This window comes from Rousettus aegyptiacus, unplaced genomic scaffold, assembly GCF_014176215.1.
Source record: "Rousettus aegyptiacus isolate mRouAeg1 unplaced genomic scaffold, mRouAeg1.p scaffold_m13_p_8, whole genome shotgun sequence".
NCBI classification, from domain to species: Eukaryota; Metazoa; Chordata; class Mammalia; order Chiroptera; family Pteropodidae; genus Rousettus; species Rousettus aegyptiacus.
This window is the reverse complement of record NW_023416311.1, coordinates 55,803,489-55,828,010: the sequence shown is the minus strand read 5'-3', so window position 1 is coordinate 55,828,010 and position 24,522 is coordinate 55,803,489. Positions and strand designations below refer to the sequence as shown.

The 24,522-nt window shown below is 35.5% G+C and overlaps 1 protein-coding gene across 2 annotated transcripts in view; it reads right to left on the bottom strand.

The window, feature by feature from the left end:
• KIAA0825 (KIAA0825 ortholog) overlaps positions 1–24,522 on the bottom strand; it is a 352,289-nt gene that overhangs the window by 214,841 nt on the left and 112,926 nt on the right. For both annotated transcript variants that reach the window (XM_036226108.1, XM_036226109.1), the window contains 2 exons: positions 21,548–21,658; positions 9,445–9,584 (listed from right to left, as the gene is read on the bottom strand). In XM_036226108.1, coding sequence (XP_036082001.1) covers positions 9,445–9,584; positions 21,548–21,658 — 251 coding nt within the window. The remainder of the gene's footprint in view (positions 1–9,444; positions 9,585–21,547; positions 21,659–24,522) is intronic.

The following is a 24,522-nucleotide window of genomic DNA, read 5'->3' as shown; positions in this document are numbered from 1 at the left end:
TTCCATCCCCCAACCTGCATGCGTGGACAACTCCCGTCCCCCAAACTCCCCCACCTCCCACCACAAACTCTGTTTATTTGGTTGGAAAAAGTTGGCTCCATCGCCTAGGATGGGCACATGGCCAAAACCTGGCCCATCAGAGCATGACACCCCCTAAGCTACCTATCAACAGTGATTAGCTCAGGGATACGCAGGTAACCAATGAGAATCTTCCTCAGAATTTTTGCCTGAATTATTGCCAAGTGGTGTTCAGGTAGGCTTATACCGGCAAGGCCCAGAGGGAAGCTGGATCTCTGGCACAAGTCCTTAGATTCATCAAAGATTTCAAGCCGCACCTGCCTGCTGCTTGTTAAGTCAATCCTTTCACATCTCCTCCACATGGAGGTCTAGCCCTCTCCTTTTCCTTTCCTTCTGCTCCTGGACCAGACATTTTTGTATTTAATAAAAAGTCCTCCGGATATGTCTTTATGGGATTGTCAGAGGTTAAGGAATAAAAATTAGTGAGTTCTAGATCTACCTAAAGTTTCCATTGTTCGAACAATCATTATCCTCACCTCCCTCAATCAATAATTTTACCCAAGAGATATTATCCCACCAGATCAACATCTCGCCCAGGCCTGGGCTCTCTTATTGCCCTCCCCTTAATATGACTCACACTACTGTTTCTCCCCACTCCTCTTTCTAAAAGTGAAGGAGGGACTCTTCTCAATGGTGAGTTTGGAGGTGGCGAAGGAGGGGGGTGGTCTAGGCATGGTTGGCTAGGCTTAGAAGGCCCACTTGGCTGCTGCTCTGTCACTGCAAGGGACATCTAGGGTGGTTGGAGGGATGGAGGGATGAGCTTAATTCTAGAAAGCAGTGTTGGTATGCCACATATTTAAAGCCATATTCTCTGATGCAGGTTTTATCAATAATAAAGCTGCTATTTTGAATTCCATCTGCCTTCTCCTTTATCTATCAAATGGTTTGTATATTATATAAACAAATATAATATTTGGAAACAGATCGTCTTTTCGATAACACTGAAGAGCTCTTTTCACTGTAGTTATTATTTCAAATTTCTTTTGAGAACTGAACTTGTTAGCGCTTGAAAGGAAGGGTGGCCTTAGGTGAAGAACTTGACCACCTACCCACCGGGAGGCTGTGTTTACTGCCACCAAAGATTTAAACACGCACGGCACACTAGCACTTTCCAAGACTGCTTAATTTTTACTTTCTACTAGAATGTTGTTAATGACAAGCTCCTGCTGAGTCACTAAAATGGATTTGGCAGCAATGTTGTGGAAGAGAGTGCCATGAGCTTAGAGATGCTGAATTAAACAGGCACTAATGAGCATCCCTAACCAAAGGGAAGAGACAGAAAGACTCACTTTAGGCTTAGGTATGAGATAGAAAGTGCAAGAATAGAAAGCGTAGCATATAAAACAAGGACTCAAAAAACCTGGAACACAAAACCAATAAATTAATACCTGGAGAAAAGTGGGTGGAGTATCACACAAAAATTGCTTTAGGGAAGCACTAAATGTGAATGTCACAGCCTAGTTCACTATGAAAATTAACAAAATAAACCTGACTTGAAAATTAGTTTTAAAATCTTGCAGTTTGTTGTATAAAAGGCTAACAATAGATATAAAGGCCTGCCAATTAAATATGACTTGATTATTACTTTCCTTTCCTTAAACTATTCTTATTTGGGCAAATTTTGAAATTTTAAAAAGGAAGTTTCTTATAATGAGTCTTAAAGACACACACAAAAAATCATTCTTTTCTGGGATGTTTTTTCCCGGGAGTTATTTTCTTGCTTTATTTTCTAAAACACTTGTGTAGAAACTGAAGTTCAGCACTTATAATGTATTCTATGTTGTTTTCCTCAGAACCCAAATAAACACTAAATATCAGATTTCTCTTTTGAATACGCACAGTCTCAAATTTAGGACTGTGATTACAGTGAGACGTAAGACAGGTCTTTATTGAATATCCACAGTAGTACAAGCTAAGTTTTTTACGTACATTTTTGTATTTTTCTTGATCCTCATAAAAACTCTATGAGGTGGATTGATCGCTATTTTTTAAAAATAAATAAAGAAACTAAGTCTTTAAGAGGCTGGCATAATAAATAAAGTAGAAAAATAGTCTATAAATTATCAAGAAAATAACATCAATAGAGATTTAATTAATAGGAATTAATTGGATGATTGATTCCAATTCCCTGAAAACTGATAGTCTTCACATGGTATATACAGAATTCTGTATGTTTAAAAATTATTTTGTATTATTTACATATTTATAAATGCAGATATGCAAACTTCTTTGAAACAATTTTTGCTGTATCTACTAGGGTTTTTCCCTATCTTTTCATAAGGTAAGATTTTCAAAGTACATTTCATGGGACATTATGGGTAGCACTTATGTTCTGGAAATGCTGGCTTTGGCAACATTAAACACTTTTGTTTTCTGCAGGATTTCTCACGGCCTTTAATTATTCATGACCCCTGTGACTCTTCAAGAATGGATTTTTATCATATAGCATATAGTGTTTCTATAGTATTTTTGACCACGAAACCCTTTGCTAGTATTGCAACCAGCAAGATTACTATTCCATAAAATTGGATCTGGGATTCACAGCTCTAATGTTTGCAAATAGATTCTTAAATTAACTTCAAGCCCTTTAGATTTGCATATAAAAGTGAGCAATTCTATAGGATAAGAAAGCAAGACAGGAACATGAAGGGCTATTATGCACAAGGAGATTGTCAACTGGAAAAGAAATGATTGCTAATCAGATTGCAAAAGTTAGACTTAATAGTTTTAATTCAACTGAATTATTTGTAGAGCAATAAGGGATTTTGCTTTAGCAGTAAGGCACTGGCAAGAAAAACAAAGCACAACCAAAACGGGTCTTTAAAAACTGACTCCTAAGCCCACAGATTTCTACCAAATTCTGATTATCTGATTAAGAAACTTAACTTACAGGAAGGTAAGTAAATGAACAAATGTTTGTTGAGTGAATGAATAAAAAGTCCTCTAGCATCTGTGACAATGGTGACTTAGCTTCTTTTTGAAAATTTTCAGTGGTGGAATAACAACTATTATTCAAGGTAGCCAGTTCCTCTGCTGAAGAGTTCAAGTAACCAAACTGTTTTGCATTTAAAAATATATATGAAACACTTATCAGAAAGGACTACAGAAATCTAAGTTAGACTCTCTAGTGGATAAAGAAAAGCATGGAGTTGTAAATGACTTCCCCAGTCATCAATAGGAATAAGAAGTCAGGTTTTCTGACTGACAGCCAAAATCCATCTCCTTCTAACTCATTTCTGAGGATTTCCACTTGCTGAATTGGATGGCCTATTTTATTTTATTTTATTTTTTTACATGAAGTCTTAAAATATTTGAAGATAGCTATCTTGCCTTTTCTAATCTTCCCCCACCCCCGGTCATAGTTAGACATACCTAATTTATTTAAGCAAGGTATGGCCTGGTTTCTCCTTAAGATCTTTGTCATTTTTCTCTGTGTTGATTCTTAAATGGGCAACATCCCTTTATATACACTGTGCCAAGAAAAGACAATGATAATATAGATAATGTCTGATGACCACTAAGCATGGGTAGACTAATTGGTTTAAATTCTGTAGCTGGCAGTCCTAAGGAGTAAGAGGTTAAGTTTTGAGCTGTGCTCCCCGACAAGGGCAAAGTCCTTAGATCTCTGTGTAACACGGAACTGAGTTAAAGTTATTTCACAGGGAAATTACATGTATAGGCAGTAGTGGAATTACATCTGCGTAGTGGAATGTCTACTCAGGCCTTGGAAGAGCAGTTAAAACTACCATGCTAGGGTTATGTGACGGTCTCCTCTCCAAATGACCAAATTGCAGAAGAATGATAAAGCCACCTTGGGGCTTGGGTGCTGCACAATATTCTAGATCAAGCGTTGGCAACTATAGCCTAGGAGACAAATCTAGCCCGTTGCCTGTTTTTTTTTTTCCCTTATGGCCCAGAAGCTAAGAATGTTTTTATATTTTTAAATGGTTGGAAAAAAATCAGAAATAGAATTTGTTGAAAGACATGTAAAAACCATATGAATTTAAATTTTAGTCTCCATAAATAAAGTTCCATTAGAATATAGCTGATGGGGTTCAGGACATTTTACCACCAAATACGGCACCTTGGCACATTTATTATTATAAACTAAAGAAGTTTGAGAATACAGCGAAAGCAGGAAGGTTACTCTGACCTTCATCAAACCCCTCCTTTTCTGAAAGAGGTTATAAAACCCTCAAGAGAGAAAAGTAGGAGGAAAAGAGAAAAGGAGTATCCTTTTATCTGAAGTCAAAGGGACGCGGAGCAGAATCCTAACAAACAGGCCTTGCTAATCTTCCCCCATTTTGCTACACTTAACTCTTACTCCTTGACCTACCATATTTCTCCACAACTGTCCATTCTTCATTAAACCTAGCATAAAAATACTCAGGTTGAACTGTTTCTTTGGGTCTTCATTTACTTATGAGATGTAATTCCACTACTGCCTATAGATGTAGTTGTGACATAAAACATGTATCAAATCAATTTGTATGCTTTTCTCCTATTACTTTGTCTTTGTCGGTTTGATTTTTAAACCCAGCCAGGGACCATAAGAGGGTCCAGAAAAACTTTTTCCTTCCCTGCACAGCCATGATCATCTGTGGCTGCTTTCATATTACAATGGTAGAGTTTAGTAGTTGGGATAAAGACTGTATGGTCTACGAAGCCTAAAATGTTTACTCTCTGGCCGTCTATAGGAAAAGTTTGCTGGCACTTAGTCTAAATTATTGGAAGAAAGTGTACATATATTCCAAATATATAATACGATATAAGGACATCTTCCATTTACTCCAAATCACTCACGAGTATATGTAGGTGTCAGCAGTTCAGAGCAGCCTTTAATTACCATCCAATTTTTCAATCCCTATCATTCACTCTGAGAAAAAGCACTTTGTGGTACTTATTAGCAGTTGAACTTATATAATTTTTATATTGTTTTACTTTATAAAGTCTGTTCTTCCACTTTTCTCCAGCAAGTAATCCCCGAGAATATGAAGGCAATGTGGTATGTCATGTTTACCAGTGCATCTCCAGGTAAGAGCAATGCCTTATACCTAGCAATGCTCATTATATTAGCTGACTAGGGAATGTATTTATAAAATCAAGTAACAAAACATTTTTAGAAATTAATTAATTCAAGAGAAATTAATTAATTTGAGAGAATATTATTTTTTAGTTCTAAGAAGAATATTTCCACAAAGTATGTTTTCTTTTTAGAATTCATTTAAAAACAATAGATATACTTCCAGAATAATGGTTCTTTCAGCAAGGACCACTTAAACAGCAAGGGAGCAATTTACCCAATTTCTCTGTATCAAAGTTTCCTCATTTGCAAAATGGTCCTAATAATCCAAGGGTAATAAATTAACTAATACATTCAAACACTTTGAGTTGTTGATAAAAATATGCTACATAAATTCACAATAATAGTATCACTTGTGATATAATGCCCACTCATTTTACATGTTAACACTAGAAGCACATTAACTACTAAAGAAAAAACATTTTCCTATAGTTATATTAGACATATTATAGGTGCCATGAAGAGATAGAATATGAAATACTTCAGCCACTGTCAAACCAGATTAGATCTGATTCTGTGTAGCTGGAACATCATAGCAAAATCCAAACTACCAATCTCCCAACTGGAAATATTTATTTGGCCCAGTTTTCATCTTCACATGCATGACAGCTGCTAGGGCATCGCCTTCTCAGGCACACAGGTGTCAAAGGGGGAAAATATATCTCGTAGGAGACACTTAAATTTATGCTTAGGCAGAGGGGGAGAATTGATAAAAAGCAGAGGGAGAGACCACTGCATAGAGCACCCAAGAAGAGTGAATACAGAAGAAAAATATGTCATGCATATTTTTCCAAGCATTCGGTATAAAAGAAGGAAAGAAACTAATGTAAATTAAGTACCTCTTAAGTTTACTTTGTTAAACCTCTAAATGAACACATAAGGTCATATTAATACTCCATTTGGAAATGAGGAAACAAGTTCAGAGAGATTACAAAGCTAATGAATGAAACAGAACTGCTGCCATAGAAAGTTAATTGGCCTCTACTCATTCATTCGACAAATACTTTTTAAGCATGTTGTATGTGCTCAGTACCAGTTTAAAAAGTGTCGAGAACCAGGCCAAGCAATGGGGATACAATGGTGACCTGTCCCTGCCCTCCTGGAATTTGCAGTGGCTGAGACAGACATCGGCTACACAATTATGTCAATTAATCTTTCACTTAAAATTGTGGCAAGTGTTACAAAAGGAATTACAGTGGGATCTTATGAGACCATCAAAGATGACTTCCTAGGAAGTAATATTTAAGCTAAAAGATGACTAACAGTTGCCAGGAAATGGAAGTGAAGAAGATTCTAGGTACGAAAAACAGTATTTCAAAGGTTCTATAGGTGAAAAGAACTTGGCACATATATGGGACAACTGAAAGGTCACTGGTGTTGGAGCAACTGCTTTTTTCCTTAAGACACTTATGCACAAATATGGTTCTACTGTTCCCAATAGGAACAGGGTACAAATCCAGCAAAGAAGAAAAGATTGAACAAGTCAGAGTGCAGATGTCATCACTAGCAAAAGCATCCTCTGATACCAATGTTAGATGCACTAAAGGTACCACAAGGGAGCATATTTTAATTTTGGCCATCACCTTTAAGACACTTTGTCATACTTACAAAACAAAACAACACACACACATCACTGTATAACAAAATACCAAGCTTTTGTGACTCCAAAGATCAGGAAAATATTAACCATAAAATAGGGGAATTCGAATTGATTTTTTCATTTTAAGTCAACCACTGCTCGGTAGAGGTGGCAGCCCTTTAGCTAGAATTTTCTGCTGATTTGTTTCTTGATTAACTTTAGGCACTTTGTTATGTGGATAAAAGTACAAAATGTACTATCAAAATTATTCATTAGAGAGGCTCCAGATAGCTCCCATGAACTGTGCAACCTGGCTTGGATGTTGTGTAGTGTGGTAGGTGAATGCAGTCTCTGGAAGCCAGTCACATCTTGCTTTGCCACTTAAGAAGATGTTACTTGGACAAGTGAGTTAATTTTTATGTGTCTCAGTTTCCTCACCTATAAAATGGAGATGATAATGGTACCTCCATATAAAGCTGTTATAAGGATTCAGTGAGTGAATACATTTAAAGCCCTTAGAAACAATGTCTGGAACCCATTAAATATTATGCATTTGCTAGTTTGTTGTTATTATATTACAACTGCAAATTAAAAGGAGCTAAGTAGTTTCACTGGAAATCAATGTTGGGGTAATGGGCAAAGGAAAGAATGTTAGTCACACTTCATCCTAATGTCACCAGCAGGAAAAGGCCACCTGCTAACAATTGGAAAATTGCCAAATATTTGTTCCTTTGCTACCACATGTAAGAAACTGCTTCGTCCATGTGGCCTCAGTGAGATAATTATAAAAACAATTGCCCTGGGATTTTAAAGTCAGTAATCCAAAATAGTGTCTTACAATTTTAAAATCTGTAAACATCTGTAGCGCTTTTTTCCCCCTCAAATTTAAGATGGCCTAACTTAAAAATAAAACCAACAAACATTACCTTCTCATGCCAACTGAACTGTATCCAAAGAATGTTATAAACCACCTACCAGGTGAAATCAGTTTATTTTAATCAAATTTTAGAAGTGTAATTGATCCTTCGAACTATTGCATATTTTTATACAGGTGGAATTATTATACATGGCAAAAACATGATTCTACTTCCTAGAAGATATAGCCTATGAAGCCTAAATTATAAATTAAAATTTTACAGTTCATTTGTTTAATTTTGCAATTTTCTCATCCTCAGTGAAATTGAATCTCATGTTACAAGATAGTCCTACCATATATACTCTGCTGATTCTTTTAAAATAAATAGAAATTCTGATAAATCATTTTCATATAGCAAAACCAAAAGCTACAGGCATCACTCTCAATATAAGATAACCCTATATGTTTTAATCTTTATAGTATATGACTGTCTATCAAAAAAATTCTGTACCTAACAGAATTTAATAACTGCTCATTAAATGAAGAGAACTTTGTTTTAAAATATGTGTAATAAAATATGTACTTAAAATCATGAGCCAATTTAACACAAAATTAAATTTTTTCAATTAGACCAAAAAATACACTATTTATTTAAAAAAAAAATGCTTCCATAAAAAGGCTGATAATTATGTTGCTTGAAATACCTAATTCAGCATAGTTTACTGTAAAGTTTTGCTTTCCTAAAAATATAATCAAACTTCTAAATTACCAAATGGTGTTTTGAAATACTCTGAGAGTTCTAAACAAATGAAAAGGAAATCTCTGCAAAAAAAAACATTACAAATTTATTTTTGTTACATAATAGCTTTCATCTTAGTCTGGTTAGTAAGATTCCATGAATATATTGTTTCTGACTTAAAGTGATAAAATTCTACTGGAGATTAATAAATCAGTCAATCAATTGATTCGTAATTGTGTCATTTCATCCTTATAATATTTAAAGTAGCCAATAAATCAATACAAGACAATGCCAGAGTGTCTATATAACTCTGATCAAACCCCTAACGGTCTTTGGGGGAAAAAATGATGGGTATTTGAGCAGATTAGGTAAATACACTTGTGCAGCCCATAAGAACCAAACTGAAGGTGATACAATATGGTAACTTTTATAACTGCAAATACTTTGTAGATACTAGAGTGAATCTAATACTTTTGATAAGTAAACATGGGTTGTATTTGTAAGAGAACATGGTTAAATATTCACAACTACAATTGTTCTTTCTCCACTTAGTGGCTATATCGGTATAGGCAAAAGGCTGATCTCAATTGATTTTCTAGACTAGTCTATAATCCTATCAATAAGAGACAATTTCTCTTCTGGGACCATGTTTGTGAGTTTCAATAGTCATGTTAAGGTAACACAGCTTGCTTGTTTGTAAGTTATATAAGCACTCTTCACAATCTACTGAAATTTCTAGTATGTTTCCAGTGCAGCCCCTCTCTGTCTACATCTTTCAGTTTTGGATATCTAACTGTGTTCCTATAATTTTTGTAGGCATTTCAAAACCCAGATATTGATACATTTCTATATTTCTATATAATGGTAGTTATGATGGAAGAGTGTTATATAAAAATATTGTTTTCCCTCATTCAGAGTCCCTGAAAAAAATTCTTTCCAATAGGTTTATAAAGCAATTCAATATTTTACCTGCTGCGAACCCCACTAACTGTTGATATGATGCAGTTGATTTACATTCCTCTGCCAACATTCAATTGGGAAAAAAAATTCATTCAACTCAAACAATGACTGGGTTTTTTGAGGACAGTCTCATAATTACAAATACTCACTTGAGCTCTTTAGCAAGACTCTCAGTAAAAAACCATCATGATGCAGTAGGGTTTCCAGAAGCAGGTTCCAATTACAACCTGGCTGGGATAACAGCAGTTTCAATTGACCCTCGGTTGTCAGTCGTCCAGCTGATGGAGTCCTTTCAAAATGTAAGATAAAGATGGAATAATGAAGTTAATTTATCTATGAAATTAATAGCCTTAAAGTACAGATGTAATGCTAACTCCTTTAAATGTCAATTCCTTCAAGATTACTCTGAAAATGCTTTCACGCTTGCTTACTTTAGGGTTGCTCAGGGAAGGAATTACATTTAATCTTAACTAGCTAAAAGCAAATTAACATTTGGTAGCCTGCCAATCTTCAAACTGATACAAAATAACCATGCCTATATTTCACAGAACTATGTTTTAGTGTCATAGAACAAATAAAAATCATTTATGCATTTATTTGGAATACATTTATTTGGAATACATTTATTTGTTCTTTCACCAACTATATGACTACCTACTGTGTGTTACTAACTCCTTTCAGCATTCATAGAAAGAAGTTACAATGGGTTTTGGCTACTTTTAAATTTGTCATATACTATGATTGCTGATAAAACTAAAGGAATTCAAAGGTTCTGTCAAGGGTCAACTGCAATCTAATTATTTAATACATAAAGCTTTAAATCAACATGCAATTATCAGAACTACTCTAACAGTCACACAGCTACCTACTTGGTAATCATTTCATCAAAGAGAGATAATTCCAAGGCAAATAAGCTTTTCCTTGGGAAATTAACATGTGTTGAACACAAAATGGAAATCAGGTCCCTGACATCACCACTTTCATTTACTAATGAATCAGCAGGAGATAAGAAAGTAAAGTAGAAAGCAAAAACAGATAACATAATTTACTTTTTCCTTCTAAAATCTTAAAGTTTAGCTTGGCTAAAGGTCATAATATCTGAAATCAGCTTACAACCACCACAACAAAAAAGGCAGGAAATAATCAAACTCAATCTGGTTGCTGCCATAAGGATTGTGGGAATAAGGTGGCATTGGGAAAGAAAGGTATGATTGAGCAATATAAATACGTGAATGAGAGGACCATAAACTTCAGAGTGGAGAAAAGCAGAACAAAGGATATTGCTGAAAGAAACGATGTGCGGGATCATTTCCAGATAAAATTTACAGAGTAGTGAACCATCCAGATATAACAGAGTCTAGTAGACCAGTGGTTTTCAAAGCCTGGGCCCTGGGCCAGCAACATCAGTGTCACCTGCGAACTTATTAAAAATGCAAATTCCCAAGCCTCATCCCATTAGAAATTTTGGAGATGGGCCCTAGAAATCTGTGCTTTAACAAGCCCCTCCAAGAGATACTGATGCACTCTAAGGTTTGAGAACCACTGTGGTAGGCAGTGTTTCCTGGCGCATAGATAGTAAGGATAGACCTAGTCAGCCTCGTCTTTCCTGCCTCTGCGCCTTTATGCCCATTCAGGTCTAACTCGGCTGCCACCCCTGCAATGAACTCTTCATAATCCTTTACTTATCTTAATCCTACCCATCCTTGAATCAGCAGCAACGATATCACTTTCTTTGTGAAGTCTCCACTAAACATTTCGCTCCATCGTGGTTTATCTCACTCTGAATTAACACACTTATGGCAAAATATACACATTTAAGCACTTTATTATTTTTTCAGATAAAGCGTTATCTTTCTACTCAGATGCAAGCTTCATGACATCACAAAAACTTGTTTTAACCCCCAAAGCTCCTACCAGTGAACTAAACACATTTAAGCACTCTGTAAATGTTAGCTGATTGAATCATATGCCCTTAAATGGGTAGGCAAACTCTTACCAAAAAAAAAAAAGGTGAAGGAGATGCTTTGCCAACAGGCTGGTTTAAGCAAAAGTGAGAGGATGCAAAGATATAAAATGAAGAAGTTTCAAAGCACCTCCTCCTTGGCTTGGCATTTGGAACATCTCACAACTTTATAATACACAAAATTCCTCAGCCTGCATCTGAACTTTGGATCAACTCAGGCTTCCCATGTGAGACTCTGATAAACATGACTCGAAACAGAGAAACTCCTTGGGCAATTGCTGGGGCCTGTGTTAGCTAGGGAAACTCCTGCCCTGGGTGGGTGGTGGAGAGAGGAGCAGCTAGCTATTTTACTTAACGCTCATGCAGAAGAGTCAAGTCCACTAGTTCAGGCGTTCTGAATTACCTTGGGCATTTCCAAATTGGTCCGGCTCTTGCAGTAGTTCCAGACATGATATCAAGAGAAGAATCCACTAGGTGAGCCCCTCAAACTGAAATGCTGAAGCAAATCCTCATGATGGCAGTCCCTATTTCTCTCCTAAACTCCAAGTGCTAACTTCTGGGAACTTGCTTGGGTTCAGTAGATGGAAAGTAGCTAATTGGTGGTAAGTGGTATAGTAAAATTGACTTAATTTTTGAATACTTCCTAGATTTTACTTGAGTCGTGTGCTGATGTAGGGATACATTTAATGAACTGAACAATCCAGTTTGAGGGGGGGATTAAAAAAGGGGGATCTTTGATAGATAGTCTAAAGAAGGGGACAGGAGCCAGATCATGGAGGGCCTCATTAACCATGGTGACGATTTGGGGCCCATTGATGAGTTTAAGGCAGATGAGTTTCCCGATCTGACAATAGGGTGGAGAATAGATCAGAGGGGGTTAACGATTTGCTCAGCCTTTTAGACATGTAATAAAACAAAATAATTTTAGTGTAATTTCATACCACTGTATCTGAATACCTGGTTATAAATAAAACCTCTCATTTACCAGATGGGAAGCTGTTTGTTGAAATGTACCTCAATTCTGGGATCTTTCAACTTATCACAAATTTTGAAATGTACAGTAGAATGACTCACTATGAGGAAAAATAAAATATTACAAACATTCCTCAATCACTAAGCTCTGAGTAATAAATGCATTGAGGAGTCTGTGTTGGGCATATGGAGAAGCATATGTTCCCTCATCCTTTGAGCTGGTAGAGCTGTGAAAGTGAGATTAGCCTCACAAAAAATGACAGAAAGGGAAATTTTATATATATTTTTATATATATGTATCAAATATGTACATGTTGAATTCCACTATGATACAAAGAAGAGAAGAAAAATGTATAAAACCACTGGAATGTATAAATCTTGTACTGAGAGACAGGATGAATTTATGCTTGGATTATACTAGGTTATATTCTAATAAGTACTATATTTCTGGATATAAATTGGCCTAAAGAATTTTTCAAATCCAGATCGTAAGGAGAGATACAATAATGAGACTCAATCATTATTGGTTTATGAAACTAACAAATTACCAGGCAAAAATATTAGCTGTATTCAGATGTTTACTTTATAAAAATTCATTAAGTACTTCAGTTGTAATTTCTGCAATTTAAAAATATGTATTTATACTATAATAGAAAGTTTAAAAAAATCTTGATTCTATTAGTGCATGCCAGCTTGAGTTTCCACTGCAACATGAGCAACCTTATGGCTCAGACCACATGACCATGGGAGTCATTGATCCCAACATACACATGTCATGCAGAAGCTGCCAGACTCATGGAAGACTGGAATGAACTCTAGACTGCACAGCTTGGAGATGACAATCTGTGGCAATAGGGTACTGTCCTTCAAGATTTAATATTCACTTTGAACCAACAGCCATTATATAATACTATGTCCCCAACAGATAAACTACATGGATCTGGGAACCAACAGGTAAAAGTAGAATGAACCCCTCTCCCCAGTACTCTCGATGATCCATTTGGGGGAATTTGTGTTTTCTATCCTGGTAATCTCCACAGGCATTGTGAGAATGGTGGTCCTGGTTTCCGTGGTAATCCTCTACCAGGGAATGGTTAAGAATCTTACTAAACTTAAGTTATTGCTGCAGTCTGGTTATTTTTCACTTGCTATGCCAGCAGTCTATCAGGCAAAGAAAGGAGTTACTCTACTGGTAAGGGAAATTAACTCTCATTGCCATGAGAAGCTAGAGTTGCTACTACATAGGAGTGGTAGAGAAGAATATATAACTCAAGAGATTCACCAGTGCATCTCCCTTTTGCTCTAATGACTTGTAATCACCATAAATATGCAAGTGAAATAACCACACACTAGTAAGTGAACGATAGTCAGGGGTTCAACCTCTCAGGAATAAAGGGCTCAGAGACTCCACTTGGCAACAACAGAGATCACTATTTTGACCCCTGAGGGTGAGAGGAAGCTGGAATAAGTAGGAGAATATAATAAGGAATATCACTTGCAGACTCTGAAATAATTATATCAGGAGATACTCTAGTTTGTCCCACTAACTCTAATGTAATAAAATGTTTTTTCCTAAAGAAATTCTGACCAACTATTACCTAGAAGAATCAAGGATAGGTCTCAGAGCACTTACCATGGGAAACGGGTGGATTTCCATTGTGCAAAGAGTAGACCAAAGCACATGCTGTCAATGTCCCCACATTCTCTTGCCCTTACCACTCAGCTGGTACTGGCTTGACTAAGAACCTGCATTTCTCTACTTTCCAGCAAGAAAGCCTGAAAATGCCAGTGAATTAACACCTTTAGTGCAGCCCTCAATCAATAACTGATGGAGACTGCTGTATAAATACCTTAGCATCCTTGCTCCTTTGGTGGGATAACATTGAAATGTGAATTTCGCAATGGCTCCAAGAATTTCCCCAGAACATTTAAGTTCTGGTTACTCCTTGGTAGTTGGCTTGATGACACTAATTTTTATTTGCCCTCTTCCTTTGTCTCACTTACTCATTCCCCTTTCTATTTTTTCTTCCATTTAGAAAATGAACTACTGTCTCTTGAGTCCTTGTCTCAAGGTCTTCTTCTTGGAGAAATCCAAAATAAGACATGAATGGAGACATTTAGTATTCATTTCATTTAATCCTTGTTTCGGAATTATTGAGAAACTCATCCAAGTTCATTTAGCTAAGAAATGTGGGTGCTGGACCTTGAACCCAGGTCTCTCTGAATTTAAAATCCATGTTCATTCTGCTACTCCACGTTTCTGTCCACGTAACCTGGTTGTTATTTTGTGGATAAGTTCTACTTTCCAGCATTGAGGCTGTTGGGCTCTATTTAATCTCCTGATTGAGGACATCATGGTTTTGACCCAAAATCGAGATTTTGGTCTCAAGGTTGATTCCCAAATTGGAGCATGTTATTCAAGATATCTAGGGACTGAGTTCCACCAGATGGTTCCTGTCAAGGATTATTGGCCCAAATTTATACCAGAGACCATAAGTTATAAAATTCAGAGAACAAAGGCAAAGGCATAACTAAAGAGGAACTGAGCGTAAAAGTCCTAAAGTGGGAAAATGAAAGCAGAGGGGAAGCCCCAATATTAGTATACTTCTCTTCGCTTTCCAAAACTGATTTTTCAAAATCTTTCTAGGAAAATAAGCACAGACAAATCTTTAAATCAATTTTGTCATCTTCCTTTAAGAAGATGACTTTAGTACCTGAGAAAAACGTTGTGTGTGGCGGGGGGGGAGGGGCGGGGAACCAAAATATTTTCTCTATCACTTTAACCTAAAGGGTGTAAAATTTATATAGTTATAGCATTGAAAATGTTTGCATATATTTTAATCTCTATAATGGGTATAGCCAAGTCTCTTTGATCTTTATAATTAAAGATGATCGAAAAAACAGAAATTAGCAGGGTTCACCTAAATGTTTGTATATAGTATTTTCCTTGATTTTTAATAACTTTGTTCAATAAGGTAAGTTGACATTCTTAAAGAGTCTCATTGTTTCAAGGCTGGTTGTATTTACACTGATGCACAACTTAGAGGGCAGGCATTCAACCTATGAGAACTTCTATTATTTCCTGATTTTAGCAAATTAAACTTTTTCACTTGAAATGACCTTATTTCCTCAGAATCGCCCAAAGATATTAGTACCTAAAAGTCATAACCCTACCGCCACACTTTAATATTACACAAGTTAGCATATCCCATTTCTAAAAATCTATAAAAGTCTTATTTTAATTTTTAAAATAATATTACATTTTAGCCATAAGTTTGAGACTCTTTCTGAAGTGCTAATCTAGCACCTGACTCCTTGAGACACTGGGCACTATCCAATTACTTGGCCACTTTTTATGAGGAGCTGAAGTTATCTCTCTGGAGCTTTTAACTATTACTGGTCCCTGTCTACCAGATAATTAATATCCTATTACATGGAATTGAAGAAAATTCTCCCCTAGCATCATATTTCTAATAAGCACAGAGATCCAATGAGGAAATAGTTCAATATTCTCTATACTTTATCTTATATGTAGTAGGTACTTTTAACATGTTTAGCTAATTGATAAAATCTGCAACTTTCTAAAACATGTAGCTCTTTAGTAACACAACAATAGTGAATGATTGTTTAGTATCTATGTGATGAGTGCCATGTAGGCACATTAATTCATTTAATCTTCACGATTGCCATGAGAGTATCTCAGAAGTTAAGAAATGAAAATGTTTCAAGATGGAAGAAGTAGACAATGATATTGCATGCTGTTTTCAAGTAGATCAATATCAATATAAATAGTTTCATATAGTACAGGGAAATTGAAGATCACATAGATCGACTTACTTCTCAAAACTACAAAAATATATAAGTCTACAAACCATGTCTCCCTAATATAAAAACTTATAGTTGTCTTCTATAATCTCATTACTGGTTCCATTGCCATGTTATTATTTATTTAAAGCCTTTAAAACATAATAGAAAATGAGAGATATTCATAGATATAAACCGTAGGATATCTAGGTACATCAAGTACCTAGTTCATTTGACATTTTCATTTAATAATTGCTCCATAGGCACATGACTTTCTGAAAATCTTATCAAAGATCCCGCTGCTTGTCCATCCACGCTCCAGAATAGCCACTTAAGAGCTTTGGTGTTAAAAAGCTCTCATTACTTCTCCCCTGGCTATTGGCTCCATGTCAAAGCTTCGCACCTCATCAGAATACAAGCTCTCTAAGCTCTTTTTCTCAGTCCTGTGGAACAGCTGTCAGCAGCAGCTGGGAGACCAAAGCCCTTTTTTCGTTCTCCTCCCCAGATGTTTTCTCTTCAGGATACTAGAGGCCACCTCCTCAATAAGACCATGCTTCCCATTACTGAGTGTTACCACTCAGAACAAATTATGAAAACAATACAGGAAAAGCAAAAGATGTTGTTAGAAAATATAATAATAATAAGTGGCCTAGTCTTTGGGGTTAAATGAAAAGCTTTCCTACATAAGTCACATTGGAGTTGAGAAAGGATGATAAGTTGGCATCAACTAGGTGATTTCAGGAAAATGGAAAAGCATGGGCAAAGATCCTGTAGCAGAAAGAAACATGGCAAAGCAAGACAATGTAAACAGGCTAATAGGTGAAGAGCTGAATCACAGGGTACTGCAGTATCAGAAGAGGTTGCAGAGATAGGTAATCCACATCTATGTAGGTCTTATAGGCCATGCTAAAAATGTTTTCTGTATATATTTAAGGACAAAGGGGAAATTCATGGAAGGTTTTTAAGCCATACATGTGAAATAATAAAACTTAGTTTGGGGTTTGAGAAATATCTGGTTGCAGTTTGGAGAATATTGGAAATGGTAGTCAACATATACACAGGAAGAAAAAGAGATTATTGAAGAAGTCAGAAGAGAGTTGATGGTTTGGACTAAGGCAAAGATTGTACCACGTGATAGCAAATATTATGGGTTAAAATTAATGAGACTCGGTAATGGATTAGATATAGTAGAAAAGAAAGAGGGAGGTATTGCCTCTTAGGTCTATGGCTTAGAAGCACCATTAGCCAATTGCATGGAGGTACCACTATCCAAAATAGGAAATAACAGAAGAGGATTAGTTTGGAAGGAAATATCCCAAGTATACTTTTGCTCATGTTGAGTTTGAGGTGTCTTCATGATCCACGTGTAAACCTCAAGTATTCATGTATGGTTGTCACCCATAGATATACTTATGGGTCTGTAGTCCCAGGAGAGGTTAAAATTAGAGATACGAATTTGGGTCCACATGAATACATGATGCTGTAGGCATGTATGACTTCACCTGGAAAAAGGTTCTATGATAGAACTCTAAGGATGTTCAATTTTTAATGGCCAGTTCAAAGCAGATGAACCTGCAAAGAAGACAGAGAAACAGAAATAGGAAAAGAAGAAGGAAATTGGGAGAATATCTCAAGAAGAAAACAATAGTGTGTCTTCAGGTGGAGAAAGTGGACAATGGTATTTTATGCTATTGTTAGGTAGGTTGTGAAAGTTGTATTCCTCACCAGTATGTAACTATTTGAGGAAAGAGACTTAATCTCAAACTTCACTGTCTGACTTTTCTCTCAACATTAACACCTAGCACAATGCCCTACTTGAATAAAAAAATTTAAATGCATTTATTGAATAAATAGACAAACATAAGGTGAACTAAATGAAAGACTCACATAGCACATAACATAATGAAGCCAAAGGTAGCTTAATATATATAAGAAAGGTATATAAATTTAAAACAAGGTTGCATTTAGTAAAAGCATAATAGAAACAAAAGTATAGTAGAAAGAAATATCTATAGCTCGGAATGGACTATCCACAAATCAAAACACCATGTTGTCATCATAAAAGAAAATGAGCAGTGTAGAATGAATGGACTGTTTACTCACATTGATTATACTACTTGATTTCGGTATGCAGTTATGATCTACTTAGCTAAGGAAGACCTAAAAATATTTGGAAAATTTTAAAAATATACAAGAAAATGAAGATTTTGAAAATAATAAGCATTATAACACAGTACAGTATAACTAAGATAGTATTCTTTCCTGAAAATTTATATAAAAGTACAGTATGGTGTCACAGTATTAACTTTGTGATTAATATATTCTCCAAATGCCTTAGTTTAATTTAATATGACATTAATTACTTTTTCTAAATCAACTCACATCATTAGCCTATACTACTGCTAGGAACAGTACATTTTACTTATTATTTTGAAAATACTTTTACTTTCCCTAAAGCAAACTCTTTTAAACTCTGTTCTAGGGGTTCTAGGAAAACATGAAAAATTCTGTTTTTACCAATTTGTAAACTTCATAGTTTTCTCTAGTAATCCTATAGACAAATTTATGATCCATATAACTGTTTATGCATTTGTAACTCTTATTTTAAGTTATAATTTAATATCTTCCTTGCTCTGTTTTTTCCTTCTCACCTACTTTTAAGTTATTATCTTAATACATTTAATACTATTAAAAGCTGACTGAAATCCTTTCTGAAATAATGCACAGGTATAAACAAATGAGCAAGTAGATGAATAAATTATTAAGATCCTCTGTAATATTAAGCATTTTGGTCACATGTCCTCTAAGTTTCCTCTTTTCAAAAATGAAAACTCTAAAATATTTTTAGTGTGTCATCATCTGACCCATGTATTTTCCGGAACAGTTTATTTTAGTTGCTAAAGTGAGAAATGGAGTTTTGAAAGATAAGTTGGGAGGTAAAAGACATACAGAAACAGTTGATATATGTGAGATAAATGGAGGGAAAAGTGGAGATTTTAAAGGTCATGTGATGATGGTCTAGGAATTCCCATTTCAATGTTGGACAAATGCAAGTCAATAACTTGAGTTATTTTGAAATTACTTTTATTGCTGTCCTATCTTCCTTTGACTATACCACTGCTCTGAACATGTCAAATCATCAGTCACACAGATCACATCTCTGTAAGCAGATTATATGGACCCGTTGGAGAATAACTGTCAGAAAGTATTGCACTCAGTGTCGGGGAGGCTTATACTGTACCTGGTATGGAGAATTTAGAAAGGCAAAGGAGAGAACCAAAAGCATCCTGGGAGAGAAAACTATATAACTAAAAGGACTGAAGTTGATAATAAGCAATAAATAAAAGTTAAAGGTATAAAATAATTGTGTCTTAAAAACAAGTGAGAAGACCGAGAGCTGAAGCAGAGAAGACTGTTGGGTGCTCCAGGAAATAAGCCAGGATAGACAGTGTTGGTGAATCAGAAGCTACTATGAGTTCTTGAGCAGAAGACTGATGTAATGAAAACAGTAATTTAAACATGATAAATAATAGTAAGACAGACTAAGTTTGTTATAATGAGTTGGAAAGAAAGAATGGTTCTAAGAGAACTTTGGAGGAAGAGGCAAATGAACATCACCACACTAAGAACATGCAAAGCAGCAGCTCATCATGGAAATCATTCTTAAGTTTCTTCCCTGGATGTGTTTAAGAATAAGAGAAAAGTAATCAGGAATGGAAAACAAGAGAAGAGTGGTAGGAAGGATCAATCAAAGACATCATTTTGGGTTTCCAGTAATACAGTGGGTCATTTAAGAAACAGGAAGCTGGACATACAATATTGGGGTAAAGGCAATATGATGAGCTAGAGATGCAGAGGTAGAAATATCTGTATGGAGGTAATAGGGTAAGTCATGTGAACAAAAGAGCAATAAAAAAATGGGGTTCTTTTTCCTTTTTTAAAAGTTTTTCTCTTAGTAAGATTAAATTGTTTTTATTATACGAAATTTGGAAAATATAGAGAACCACACAGATAAAAACAAAAATACTTTGCAATCCTACCAAAGATAAAAACTATAAACTCTCTGGTATATATCCTTTTAATATTTGTTTTCTATAGATACGTTTTTAATTCTATTTGTATAATAATATGGCTCAATACTTCTCAACTGTATCCCATGTCCCAATAAACATTCAGCCTTTGGAAAACAAGGGTTCTCTTATCCTGCAAGTTTGGGGAATCGGCATACTAGATTCCTCCCTTGGAGATAAACGTTATACATTAGTATATCAGAAGCCTCATTATTTTGAACCATAAAAATGACTTTATATAATGGATAACTGATGATTTATATTTTTTACACACATTTGTTAACATCACCCTGAACTGCTTTCCCCTTGAAAGATAGACGTATAGTTGTCAGAAGCTTGAACTTCAAAAGGTGCCAACCCTTGATTCAAGTCTGCCTCCCAGCTTTGTTCTCTTCTTATTACTTATTCTCCACGAAAGAAAAAGTTTAAAAGAGATAATGTACATGAAGCACTTGTTATGTTTGATACGCAGTTATCACTCTAAAAACTGGGCCAACTTTGATGATGTCATAATTACTAACCTGCAGTTTCCTCTTAACTATAAATCCCAATTATTTGTCTTTAATATTTTTAAAAATCAGCCCTTTTAATGACTCCACACTAGTCTATTGTATGGCTATCATATAATCGATTTGTCTAATTCTATACTGTGGAACATTTATTCCCATTTTTTTCTTTCACAAATAATGCTTCAGTAAGCATCATTTCACATAAAATTTGCCAACAGTTCTAAGTAATTTCTTATATTTGATCCCTGGATATGGAATTTCTAGATAAAGGGGCATAAATATTTTTAAGGTTTTTCCAATATGGGTTGACTGGTCACCTCATGTTTTAATTTTTGTGTTAGGATAATAGTGGAGACTGGTTGCTACACAGAAGCAGAAAGAAAGAAAAGTTTAATACATTTATAATTTCTTTAGGTACAGAAGAGTTAACTATAAGAAGTAGTTGTTTGAAAGATAAACCCATTTCCATGATGACTTCCCAGGCCTCTAGCTGGGCTGAATGGAACAAGCTTGGAGGTGAAAGTCTTATAGAGTGATATCTAAAGGGGCATAACTCCAATGGTTATAGATTAAGATAAAAGCAGGTAATACGAATAGATTAAAGCAAATGTGAAAATAACGTGGCAAACAAATATGTTCAGAAGTTTGGAACTCGTCAAAATGACCTGGATTGTTTGCCTACCTGACCCTATGAAAGATCCAGTTGTTCCACATTTTCTACTACATCACTAAAGGTATAAGTTAATAGAATAATTAATTATAAGGCCTGTGTCTTGGGTTCTTGAGCTAAAAAAGATAATATTCTTTACTTACCTGTGTATCATAAAAGTTGAAGTTATTTTTATAAGATGCATTTACCTCCATGGATAAATTTTTTTTAAACTTTAAAAAGAATTATAGAATTATGGATAATATAACATTCACAGGTTCTCACCTGAGTATAGAAGGATAAAAATGTGATATGCAAGAAAGCCAATGTAATGGTTGCTTGAAAAATGGTTTTAAGGAATCTAAAGCAGAATCATCCACGCCATGCTGAAAAGTCCTAAGGAAATAAAAAATAATTATTTCAGAATATATAGAAAACATTAAGAGACTTTTTATTTTTACTTAATACTCAAAGGTAATGATTGTTCACAAAATTGTATTGTGCTACAATGGACAATACACCCACTTCAACCACTTGAAATTTATGTCAGAAAGTGACTCAGAAGCCTCTATATAATAATCCTTACACTTGGAAAGGTATGATAATAACATTTTCACTTAATCAAAAAAACTCTCACATCATAAAATTTTTCAAAAATAAATGTATAAAGAATAGTAAAATGAATACCACTTGTCTCTCTCCTCAAGCTGTATCTAAGAAATGTCAACCTTTTGTAATAATTGCTTTATTATGTAAAAATATTTAGCATAAATTTACCTCTTTTTACTTTTTAAAGTTATTTATAAATACCGAAAAATTAAGGAGATTTATAATTAATTTTGTATGCTCCTAAAGGCCTACCAAAAGTTTATAAAAGAGAATTTAACCGTAAAATACATGACTATGATTTCAAAATTAGAATAATTTGGCCAGAATATCTGATGTACGATGATCTTTGGAGAAGTGACTATAGCATTTTTCTAGATTGGCCCAAACTCAACAATAAATCTTAAGGTAATAGGAAAGGAATTGTTGCATTAAATCTTTAGTAGATAGCTTGGTTAATAAAGATTTTATAATAACAGAACACTGTGTTTGCCTATATGGAGTTAAGAGTGACCACTGGGAACGTTTTAGAAATGGAATTGTTTGAAGTGGTACAATTTACATAAAGTACAGAAGCAATAGCAACTTTTAGATAATATGTAGAATAGAATTCCATTCTGAAAGCCCATCCCTGTCTTTCATTTCACATCCTGCTTTTTGTGTCCTCGCATTTTCTAAATTTGACCAGTTTCTCCCATTTGTCTTCCTAAGTAGAACACTTTTTAATTAAATATGCTTAGATATTTTTCAGACTTTTACTATGTCATCTCCTCTTTGAAAGCCATTTTTTCTCATTAAATTTCAGAATAGAATAAAATTCCTTAAATAGTCTTCAAAATCAGGCTGTCATATACATTCCATGTATTCCACTGTATGAACTAGAGAGTTAGGCAGAAGCAAGTTCAGGATACCAGGATATACTTTCCTAAAGAGAGTTTGGACTTTGTACCAGCCACGAGAAATCATTGAAGAATTTATAGCATGGGAGCGATACCAGCAATTTTACATTTTAGAAAAATCACTTGAGCATAGTGATGAGAATAGCCTGAAAAGGATCAAGACTGGAGGAAGAGAAATAATAAAGGTGATAATGTGGTAGACTGGGCAGGGGAGGACAAGGTCCTATGTAAGATGCAGAGGAAACAGTGAATAGGAAACAACTGCAAAAAAAATTAAATTAAAAGAGTTAACAAATTCATCTCCTAATGACATGTGGTTGGAAATAGCATGAGCAGGAAGGCAGAAAAAAGAGTTAAGGGAAAAGAAGAAACCTAAGATGACTTGCAAGGATTTTCCTTAGTTTTAGATATGTTGTGGGAGATGCAGATAGTTGAAATACATCCAGAGAGATACCTCAAACATAAATTTGGATTTATTAATCTAGCATATACAAGAGACACCTGAATTGAAGATATTGATATGGAAGTCATTAGCATAAGGGTAAGGTCATGGGAATGTGTAAATTCACCCAAAGAAAGAGTGTAAAATGAAAAGATGGTCAAGGGCAGAACTCTGGAACACATCAATATTTAAAGGGTGAGGTGAGAAAAAGCACTCAAAACCAAGAAGAAATAATCAGAGAAGTAGGCTAAGAGCCAGGAGCAATGGTTAATAACATCAAAAGCTACAGAAATAGTAAGAAAATGGAAAGGCAAAAATTAGAGTCAGCAATTGGGTATGCATTGATAACCTGGCCCATGTTGTTTGTTTAGTATGATGAGGGCAGGTACAGTGTGTTGAGTGAATAGTAGGTGTAAAATAAAAGTGGAGACAATGAGCACAGACTGTGTTAGGAGAGAAAAACAGTGGTAAAGAAAGACCAAAATTTGTAATACAAGAGAGGCCTTGGGGAAAGAACCAGAAGATAGACTATTAAAAGACTAAGGTGGCAGGGTTGGACATAAATGTGGTCAAGAGCTCAAACCAAAAGGTTTGCTTTGATTAGGAAAAGAAATACATTGATTGCCTACAAAATTATGAGGAGGTGAGTAGGGACCTGAATAATTATTAAGAATGGGAATGAGAAGTTAAAGCGCATTTATAATATTCCGGGTTTTCTCAGAAAAGTACAGGGGCAAGGCTATCTGCTAACCAATAGTAGGATAGGGCAAAATGGAGGATTTGGCCGAAACAGAGAGGAAGGAAAAAGGGAGATACCCAGAGACTGGACAGAGTGGGATTTTCAAAAGGTATAAAAGGATAGCTGAGTGATTTCCACCAGGAGTGTTCCACAGGCTGTGGGGGAGGAAGGCGGGGGGGGGGGGGAGCGGGGGGGGTGGGGAGAATGAACAGAGGAGGAACATGCAGTAGCAAGGGAGCTAGGAAGATGAGGGTTCTGGTGTAATATGAGAAGAAATGCAGCAAGGGGTTTGGAAACAAAGGCAATTTCAAAGGAAGTGACAGACTAGGGGAAAAGGATGGGACAAGAGATAGGGGGCTTGAGAGAGCAGGAGGAACTGGAGACCATAGGATTATAGCCTCTGCCTCCTTTTCTCCCCACTTCTCTGAGTCCTTTGTATAAATCCCCATTTGTCCAGTTATCTGGAAGCCACCTTATTTTTCCAAGAATAAATGCCTTATCAAGAATGCTCTCTCTGTCATGTTCAGCTAGTCACCGTAGATTATTTACAGGCAGTGCGTGGGTACATGCAGGA